Genomic DNA, 9,936 nt, shown 5'->3' with positions numbered 1-9,936 from the left:
TCTTCCTGACCTACAGACGGCTGCCTCCTCACTATGGCCTCACATGGCCTTTGGTTGCACATGTGAAGAGAGAGAAAGCAAGCCCTCTCCTGTGTCTTCTTGTAAGGACACTAATCCTATCAGATCAGCGCACCGCGTGCCCCCTCCCCCCCCCCCAGCTCTTATGACCTCATTTAACCTTAATTACTTCCTTAGAGGCCCCATCTCCAAATACAGCCACACAGCCATGAGGACTTCAACATGTGAATTTGAGGAGTGACACATATAATCCATCCATAACAAAGCTCAATACTGCCTCTCCTCTAATTCAACAAGAACTGAGAGTCTCCTGCTTTCTGGGTTGGTTTACCAACCTGCCTTGGATTACTGCCAGAAACTTGCACCCACATCTGTATTTCCTTAACTGGTGGCTATGTAGCTTTAGTTAAGGAAGACAGTCATCTAGGCAGGAGGAAGAAGAGCCAATGAAAATGAGAGAGAAATAACTGTCAGGAAGCTAGACTTACTAATGACTCAATGAAGGGAATGAGGAAGAGTCAAAACCAGCTTAAGGACCCATAGGATGTGGCCCCATCTATCACGGCATTCTTATTTCATTATTCCTGCTCCAGTTTCCTCATCTGTAATACAATCTCATAGGGTTACTTTGAGGACTGAGAATGAATGTAAATGCTAAAACAGGGCCTGGCCTGTAGTAAGTTCTCAGGAAATGTTAGCTACATATAGTTACACTTCCCAATCTCCTGCTCAAACCAGCCTGCACATCTTCATCCCAGGTTCCAAGTCCTTGTTCACGTTGTTACTTCTGTCTGGAAGGGACTTCTTAGTCTCCTCCACCTACACATGTGACAACATCCTATTCAGGCCCAACTTTCTTCACAGGGCCTTCTGTGTACAAATATGACATTTACCATCCATTCAACTCATCTTGATTAAGTAACAATGTTGCTTTGATAGTTAACCATCTTATACCATTAAGAAGCTATTTCTTAATTTTGTGTGTTTTTCAGGGCCTTATATGGTGCTATGCTGTAGATGTTCAGTAAATCCTGCTTGAAGAAAGGAAAGGGAGAAAAATCTGAATTCTGGGCAATAAAAAGGTCACCTGAACCTTGATGCAGTGCTTCTCAACTCTGGTTTCCCAATATGGAGAGAGGTCTTGCCAGGATGATCACAAAAGGTTCTGTAAATTCTCAAAACAAGATTACTTTTAATTACACTTTAGTTCTAAAGCAAACCCAAATCTGTCACATAGCACCTTCTAAAGAACAGTGTTATGAAATCAAACAATTATAGGGACAACACAACCCCCCCTCCCCAAAAGTCTGGGAATCATTGATAATGCTGCTTCTGGTGAAGTGGTAAGTAGAGAAGCAGACTCACAGCAGACAGCAGGGCAGCAAAGGCAGTGAGAAATGGGTGCAGAGTGTAGAAAACTCAGTAGTATCTACTTCTCATTGGGCACATACACTGATGTTGTCAACAGTCCTGCCAGGGAGAGATCATTATCTCCAGGTCTACCTGACTTCCAAGCCATGACTTTTCCCTAATCCTCATTGCCAATTTTGTTAATGAGAAGATGTTGTATAGCCAAGTGAGTATGCCTTCCTGACCATCTTCATAGAGATGGTACTCTTTGCTGCTTGAGGGAAGGTAAAGGATTTTATTTCAGGAAGCTGGGAGGGCCTCAAGGGGACAAGAATAATGAAGGGTAGAAGTCAGAGGTGAGAGGTGAGCCTCAGGCCTGGGACTTAGTCTACAGAATGTAGTTGAAGGGAAACAAATTAGTTCTCCTTATCCCCAAATATCTCCTGCCCAACATATTAAGGTGCTAGGAATCAGCACCATTATGGTTTTATGGTTCAAGGCCTTATTTTCAGCAGGCCTTTAAGATATATGCATTACATGAAAAGAGTAGTGAAAACAGGCCCATCAACATAGAAATACTAATTAGTTTATCAGATCAGTCATCCCCTGGAGTGACTTTACAGGAGGGAATCAGGATCTGATAGAATGAGACAAGGGCAGGTTTAGAAAGTAGGAAAGGTCCACAGCTCGGTGTGTTTTTGAAATCACTCTGAAAGGCGGAGGGTGCTGGTAATGGGCACCTGGTGTAGACTGAGGGAAATAGCAGGTGGAAGGATGCTAAAGGTAAACCTTAGCCTGCTTCCAAATGTTGGTTTTAGCAAGCATTACCTGGGACCCTGGGTATGCTTTCATCTCCAGACACTAAACTCAAAGTGTCACAGGGTGAGGGAGATGAGTGGGCAACTTGGAAGCAAATGGAAGTCTGGAATACTACTGGCTACAATTGTACCTCCAGCTTCCAGGAGCCACAGGGCTAAACTTGGCGCAAAGGATGCAAAGTGCCACTTTCCAAATGAGAGGCAGGTGGGCTTCTCGCTTTTGCACAAATCCAGGCCACCCTCTGTGTAGCATCTTTCCAAAGATGCTAAAGCCTGGAAGGGAACGGATCCTGAAGGCCACTAGAGGGCAGTGTATAGCAGGGACCCTGCACAGGAAGAGCACTGCTGCTACAGGGAAGGGTGGGCTCCTGGTGGTACCACCAACCCCTACCATCCCCCAGGCCCTGACACTCTCCTTCCAGTGCAGTCCAACTTCCTCGGAGCTTCCATTCCTAACTCAGGGGCACCTGCCTGCCCGGATTCCAGGTGTCTGCTGCAATTGGAACCCAAAGATTCCAGAAACACCAAGGCTAGGAAAGCAGAGCTAGCAGTAATGGGAGGGTAGAGGGAAAAGGTGGAGGAAGCCAGTAGAAACAACAACAAGGACAGGTAATCAGGAAGGGGGCTCAGGTTTTAATTCCTCTGTGCCCTGGCTTGGAGAGCCTCTGCCCCCTCTGCTAAGCAGAGAGAGCTGAAGTTGTTCTCTGTGTTCAGCCCATTAGGAAGGATAGGTTCTAGCCTTCTGTCTAGGTTCTTTCTCTTGATCAAGAGTGTGTGGGGACTATCAGTTATGAATTAGCTAGGGATTCCCATGGGTCATCAGTTGGTCCAGTGACATCCCAGGGAAAAAAATCAGCCCCATGTAGACCTCTACACCAGAGTAGGATGGGGGCTACAGTACTACTTGAGGGAGGGACTAGGACTGCAGGCTAACAATTGGGGGCCAGAATTCTTTCAGTATCAGTACCCACAATGGCCTGAGCCACCTTTGGAGCCCCTATAAGCAGAGAAAGGATGTGTTTGGGTTTTCTTGTTCCTTGGATAACCCTGGTCCTTCCAACAGTTGGTATACAAATATGTGGGCAGAATGCTAGTCCTCTCCAGGTGGGAAAAAGAACTAGCAGCCTAGAAAACGGCAGACTCTTCCGGTCTCTGTTGCTTGTTGATTGGGATGCCACCTCTGAGAGGAGGAAGTAGGGCAGGACGACATGCTGGGGAAGGAGGCGAGGAGGGGAAGTATGGTAAGGTCCCCTTTCTCCATGCCTCCCTCCCCCAATCTGGAGGTAAATCACCATCTGAACAGAGATATTTCCCAATAAGCTCCCGGAAGCCTTCCCTTTATTAGCCCACTTGTAGGAAAATGTCAAGATGTCAGATTGGCTCCTGTGTCAGACAGTGTTAACGCCGTGCCCCAGCCCTGTACCTTGCCAGGCTGGACAAGCAGATCATTATATTACAATTTATAAATAGAAAATAAAATAAAATAATCGGGTGGGGCTGAGGCACTGGGGAAGAAGAGGATAAATAGCCCTCCTCAAGGAGTACCCATTATCAACCCCACCTACCTAGGACCCAACCTCTCAGTTAGAGGTTGCCCCTAAACCATCGCATTCATTTTTCTCCCTATCCCTCCCTCCCAACCAGCATCTTTTGCTGCCCACATCCCCAGAGCTCAGCCCGCACGCTCGCGTTTAGGCGGGTGCCACGAGGTTTCCATGCCTGGAATGCTCAGTCCAGCAGCTCCTCCGCCAAGCGATAGAGGAACCGAGAGTACCAATGCATACCAGTCGGCTGGACAGCCCCGCCCGGAAGCAGCGCCCCCAGCGCGTGCAGCAGGCGCAAAGGAGCAAAGGCGCGGTGCGCCCACTGGTGACTCTCCAAAACCGCGTAGCAAGAGGCCAGGACGTCGTTGACCAGTAGCGTCCCGTGCGCTGTGAGCGGTGCGAACACGCCCACCGCTTCCTCCCGCGCCACTCGGGCCACGCGCGCCGGCCGAAGGGCGTCCCCGCCTGGCGCCAGCACCGAGTCCCCAGCGCGCAGCCGGCGCGCGAACACCGGTGCAAAGTCGCCTGGCGCGGGCGCTGGCCCTCGAGCGGCGAACACCAGGTGCCAGGGCGTGAGCAACAGCTTGCGCGGGGGTCGCTCGGTCTCCACAGCCACGAAGGAGGCCCGGCGCTGCAAGTCCCGGTCCAGGAAGAGCAGCACGGGCGTGGGCACCACCCGGCCTGCCGCGTCTGCAGCCAGCACCCAGTCTCCGCGATGCAGTTCCCGCAGCCCCTTCCGCTCGCCGCTCCGCAGGCGCACGGTGGCATTTCCCGGAAAGCAGCCGCCTGCCCTGACCGCCAGTGAGTTATCTGCAGGGAACAAGCAGAGAGTGGATTGAACGAAGACCAACGCTTGCAGAACGTTAGTACACATTCTCAAAGACGTGGGTCAAGCCCAGCGCAGACCTCACCGGAACAACATACAAGTTCCCACGGATCTCGTCCCAACCTGGGCAGGAATGGAAGCGTGGTTTACAACTCTAACGCCCATCTGGTCTCCCCTAGGGTCGCAAAAGGGCTGTACACCCTCGGTTCCCCGGAGGGACCTCACCACCCACCCACTACTGTACCGGCTTTGACCGACACGTGGACGTGGTTGCGGGACTCGTAGTAGACCCAGTCGAAGCCGGCTTCCACTGCCAGGCGCGCCAGCAACCCATACTTATTGCGGTCGCGGTCGGACGTAGTGATATCCAAGGCACGTCCTTCGTAGTGAAGTGAGTCCTGAGCGTGGTGGCCGTCCTCGTCCCAGCCCTCGGTCACCCGTAGGCGCACTCCGGGCCACATGTTCATCACGGCAATGGCCAGCGCGTTCACCCGTTCCTTACAACGCTGGCGGCGGGGAATAAAGGAGTCAGTCTCTTTAGTACCACTACCACCGCCATGGGGGCAAAGGCGACCTGGACGGGCGGGGTGATTTTCCTTTGTTCTCCGGACCCCCCTCCACTCCCTCCCAGATTCTGAGTGTCCCGGGGAAGTGAGAATCTGAATGGGTGTAGTCGCTAAACTACACTCTCCAGAGCGTCTTTGTGGGGTCACCCCTGAGATTGAGAGCGAGCGCCCAAACCTACTTTTCCCCCACTTTAAATGTCCACCCCTCATCCCTAGTTGTTCTGGGACCTCGGCTCAACCTGGGAGAGGACACGAGTTGAGAGAGGACAAGAGTTGAGAGAGGGCTTGGAAGCTTGGTCAGGGAGGGGTTGAGCAGCCTGGCTTGGCGAGAGGAGCCCCTGTTTCAGCCTGGCCCCCGCCCCAAGCCCAGGCTGCCCTCCCTCCGCCTGATTCATCTTTTGTTTCGTTGCCTTCCCTGGCACCGGGCATCGCTTCCTTCCTTCCTTCCTCCTCCTCCTTTCAGCCCCTAGCGTTAACCCTTTCGTGGTGCCCCCCCGCAGAGGTGCCCTAGCGGAGCCGCGCGGGATCAAGGCTGCTGGAAAAAAGGGTTGGGGTGGCGGGGGCTGCGCGAAGTACAATGGCCATTCTCCGGGATGACTTAACCGAGCGAGAATCCCGGGCCGAGGCCGGGGACGCGCCGGGAGAAGCGGACTCAGCAGCTCCATCCACAAAGGCGCTTTTCAGCCGCCCCGGCGCAGGGAGAGGAAAGGGCAGAAAGCCGCGCCCCCCATCCCTGCTCCGGCCCGCCAGGTCCCCTCCCCCAGCGCGGCCAGCCCTCCCAGTTCTAGCTCAGGCTCTGCCAGCCCTGAGAGCCCTCCATCTCTCCGTCTCTGCTCCAGAGGCAGCGCAGAAAGGCGTGGGAGTTGCACCTGAGAATAACGCGAGCTGCCCTTTCGCGAATCTGGGGGGCCCCCTGCAGGGTGGGACTGGAGAGGAGGAAAAGCTGCAGCGGTTAGAAGCTTGCACCGGGGGAGTGAGACCACGGTTATCTCGGCCGCTCCAGTCTGGGAGCCGGAGACCTTGGCGCGCACCACAGCACGGACCTCGCGGGAGGAGGCGCAGAGAGGACAGCTTCCTTTTCTTCTCCCCGCTCTGACCTCTCCTCGGACTTGGTTTTCTACTAACTGCCAGAGGGACGTTTTCCCCCTGCCCTCCTTCCCGAGTCTTCTACACCTCCGCAGAGTTGGAAAGGAGGGGAGGGGGAAGACAGGAAAAGTGGTAACTCCTTCCAACTTTTTGTCGTTTTGTCCCCTACGGAGGCCCTGAGGCCTTGACCTGCGGGGGCAGCAGCCCAGTGTAGAGCCAACTCAATGGAGGCCTTTTGCAGCCAGGCTGTGGGAGATAAGCAGGACCGAGGGGGTTCCCTCGCTTGTCAGAGCCTCTCCTGGGCCTGTCCCTGGTCCTGCCCACTCTGCTGCGGGGGGAAGCCAGAGGAAAGGGTCACGATATCCCACGACCAAGGAGGGAAGGAGTATCCCCTTCCCAGTCTCTGGGTAGGAGGAAGGCTTCAGGGCAGGAGCAAGAAGGAATTCTTTCTCCTCTGGACAGGTTTTCCTAACAAAGTAACCTGGAAAACTATGGCAGTTAATCAGAGGAAATCCGTACCCCTCCCTCTCCCCCCACCTCCCCACTCCATACACAATTAGGTGGTGTAATGGAAAGTGTATAGGACTTAGAATCAGGAGTCCTAAATTCTAGTCCCAGCCATGCCACTAATTAGTTGCAAGACTTTGATTAAATCGCTTTTCCTCCTGGGGCCCAACTCTCAGATGTAAAAATGGGAGGTGGGGGTGGAAGAATGTGACCTCCAAGTTCCCTTGCAGCTCTGACATTTGAGATCACAGGCCAGAGGTGGTCCTTCTTACCTCACCCTAGGTTGGTTAGGTTCTGGTCTGCAACAGATGCTCAATACATGGTAGCTGAATTCATTTTAACCCTTTAATTCCAAGGAAAGTCCCTGAGCTAAACTGAGTTTCAGGGACACAGGAACCCTGATTCTCAGGTGGGCCCATCTGTTCTTCCCATCAAAGATAACTTTTCACTCCACGACCGTCGTTTAGACTCTAGAATAGCTTTACCCTAGTTCTGGGATGGCTCCCCCATGCCAAAGACAATTCTTGCCCAGCCCCTCCTCAGGTAGATGGCCTGATGACCTGACCCTTGATCACCCCTTTCCCAGCCCCTTCAGAGCTTTAACACCATCAGGTCAGGAGCCAGGCTAAGGGCAGAGCTTTCTGTCTGCTGCCTAGCCAGCTCCTGGCCCCCAGCTCACCCCAGCCCTTCCTGCCTGGCTCGGTAGCTGACCCCCGGTCCACGCCTCAGCCATTTCCCGTCTCGCCTGCCGCCATCCTCCTTTCCCCGCCCTCCCTGTCTCTCCCAACTTCACTCTCACTAGTCCCTTCTCTCCCTCCCCATCCAGCCTCTGCCTGGATCTCTCCTGATCACTCAGTGCCGCCAGCAGAGGTGTTGTTTTTTTTTTTTGGGGGGGGGGGGAAGGGGTTAGTAGTGTAGGTAGGTCCTTGAGATCAAGCTCTCTATAGAGACCCAGCTCACACGATCCCCCGCCCCCTCCACCAGCTGCCAGAGGAAAGCAGAGACATTGGCGGTGCCCTCGAGCAGGTGGGGAGAGGCCCTCCTTACCTCGGTCATCAGACGGTCTGCACCACTGTTCTCCTCATCCTTGAAGATGATGTCAGGGTTGTAGTTAGGCACCAGGTCCCGGAAGCGCTCAGAGCCTCTTGTCACCCTCCCCTCGGCCGGCCCACTGGCACCCAGGGTCCGCTCGGGCACGCTGGGCACAAATTGCTTGTAGAGCAGCGGCACGAGCTGCTTGCGCACGTAGCGGCGCCGGCCAACAGGCCCCCGGCCCGGCCCGCAGCTCTGGGCTGGCAGCGCCAGAAGTGCCAAGCAGCACAGGGGCACCAGACTGGCCGGCAGCGCCATGGATGCAGCGGACTCGGGCCCAGAGGGAACGTTCTTGTCCTCACCAGCTCGCCCGTCAGTTGGGCATCTCCCCAGGCACCAGTGAGCGCGGCAGGCAGAGCTGCCCCCAGCGTGCCCTAGAGCTCTTGTGGCTTTGCGCACCTGGCTGCCGCTAGCTCTGCCCACATACCCCCGGGGGTCTGGAACCTGCTACTGACGGGCCATCATAGCAGGGAAGGGGGGTCGTGGGTAAGTGCCAACCCTGCCGGGCTCTGCCGCCAGGATCGGGCGCTGCCAGAAAGCCGGGGCTCCGCCTTAAGTGGCCCCTGGCCCCGCCCCCCGCCCTTCTCCCAGGACCGTCCCGCCCCCTCCCACCGGGGCGGGGGCTCCAGTCGGCCACAGCTGGTCCACTTCGTTTCCATCCTGGAAACCAGGCAGGCACCTGCCTAGGAAATTCTAGCAGCTTTACAGTCCTTGGCTGCCTGGATAAGCATCCTTCTGCCTCTAAGCCTATGTGTGGCAGGGAACCACCCTCCTCTGATACTTGAATTGGATCATTGCTCTCCCCAAGTCTACCCGGGAGGCCATGTCCCCTATCATCCAGGAGGTATGGGATCCAATTTCTGCCCAAGGCCAGCCAAACCCTTTGGGCACACAACCAGAGCCTCCCTTCTCTGTGGTCCTCCCCCAACCTCCCCCATTTCCATGTCTCCTCTTTAGCAGTAACCAGGACTGGAAGGGGTGGGTACCAGGGGACCATCTTCTCTAGCAGCTTTGCAGTCTTCTGCTGGGAGTTTCCCCAGAATAGGTTTAGGACTTCAGACTTTTGGCCCCTCTCTTATCCTTGCCAAACACCCAGCTGGTGGATTGGAAGCTGCCGGAGGGCAGTGGGTACTTAAAGTCATAGTCTCTAACAGGCTAATGACTGCTTCCCTTTACCCTTCATCTAGTCACCTCTTTATTTTTTTCCTTCCAGCCATTTAGGTCTCATCTCAGAGGCTTTGAGCCTGCAACATTGCACCCATTAATCTACTCTCATTTAGAAATCATTCTCTAAGAAGTCTTCCCTGATGTCCTGACACCGGACCTCTATGTTTCCTTGGGAACCAGTAATTAACTGCCATCAATTGTGGGTATGGTATTAAAATTATGTCACCCTTACTAGACAACGCAGTTCTTAAGCACAAACTTAAACACAAACTTAGCTGAATGCCTGGCCTTTAGCAGGGTGCTCAGCAAGTATTTGTGGCAACTACATTCTTCTTTTTTTTTTTTGTATTCCATACTCACTCCTCACTCAGCTCCGTGCCTAGCATTCATAGTAACTTTGTGTACATTAGAAAAAAACAGACCTTCCTCAAGCCACCTGATTGCCATTTGCAAGAAAAGTCATAGTAACTATACATACAGTGACTGTGAGGTGAATGGTGTCCCTAGAAGTTATGCAATGTACAATCTGTTTGTACAATGTACAAACTTTGCCCCTTCCCCTAACATAGCAGGGGGGCTTGCAGAGTATTCAAGGCACTGATAGCCTCTGGAAAGATGGAGTTAGGTTCTTCTCTAAGAATCACATACCCTTGTCAGGCAGCCACTTCTTTTACTCTATATCCAATAGGTCAAGAAGGAAAGGGCTCGTGGGGGGGTGGTGTGTATAGGGGGCGGTTATCCTATTCCTAACACTGATGCCTACCTACCCCCAATAACCAAGGCACAGAAGTAAGGCCTGGGCATAGGGAAAAGTCAGGTGACCAGCCAGCTCTAAGCAAGGCTAAGGGGGGGAGGAGTTTCTCACTGCCTAATTGTATGGCCTAACACCATATCCAAGTCCCCAAAGGTCACTGAGAATGCGGGTGGAGGGGAAGGGAAAGGATGGTGGGAAGGACCCCTTT

At 53.7% G+C, this 9,936-nt stretch overlaps 1 protein-coding gene across 1 annotated transcript; it reads right to left on the bottom strand.

Moving 5' to 3' along the window:
* Positions 1-3,507: 3,507 nt before the first annotated feature.
* Positions 3,508-9,882, bottom strand: DHH (desert hedgehog signaling molecule). Its single transcript, XM_057702636.1, has 3 exons — positions 7,763-9,882; positions 4,801-5,062; positions 3,508-4,540 (listed from the first exon to the last, which is right to left on the bottom strand). The coding sequence occupies exons 1-3, from the start codon at positions 8,063-8,065 to the stop codon at positions 3,915-3,917; spliced, it is 1,191 nt and encodes a 396-aa protein (XP_057558619.1). The 5' UTR covers positions 8,066-9,882; the 3' UTR covers positions 3,508-3,914.
* Positions 9,883-9,936: the final 54 nt, after the last annotated feature.

Source organism: Hippopotamus amphibius, chromosome 12, assembly GCF_030028045.1.
Source record: "Hippopotamus amphibius kiboko isolate mHipAmp2 chromosome 12, mHipAmp2.hap2, whole genome shotgun sequence".
In the NCBI taxonomy this organism is placed as follows: domain Eukaryota; kingdom Metazoa; phylum Chordata; class Mammalia; order Artiodactyla; family Hippopotamidae; genus Hippopotamus; species Hippopotamus amphibius.
Note: the sequence above shows the minus strand (reverse complement) of the source record. Positions and strands in the feature narration are given on the sequence as shown.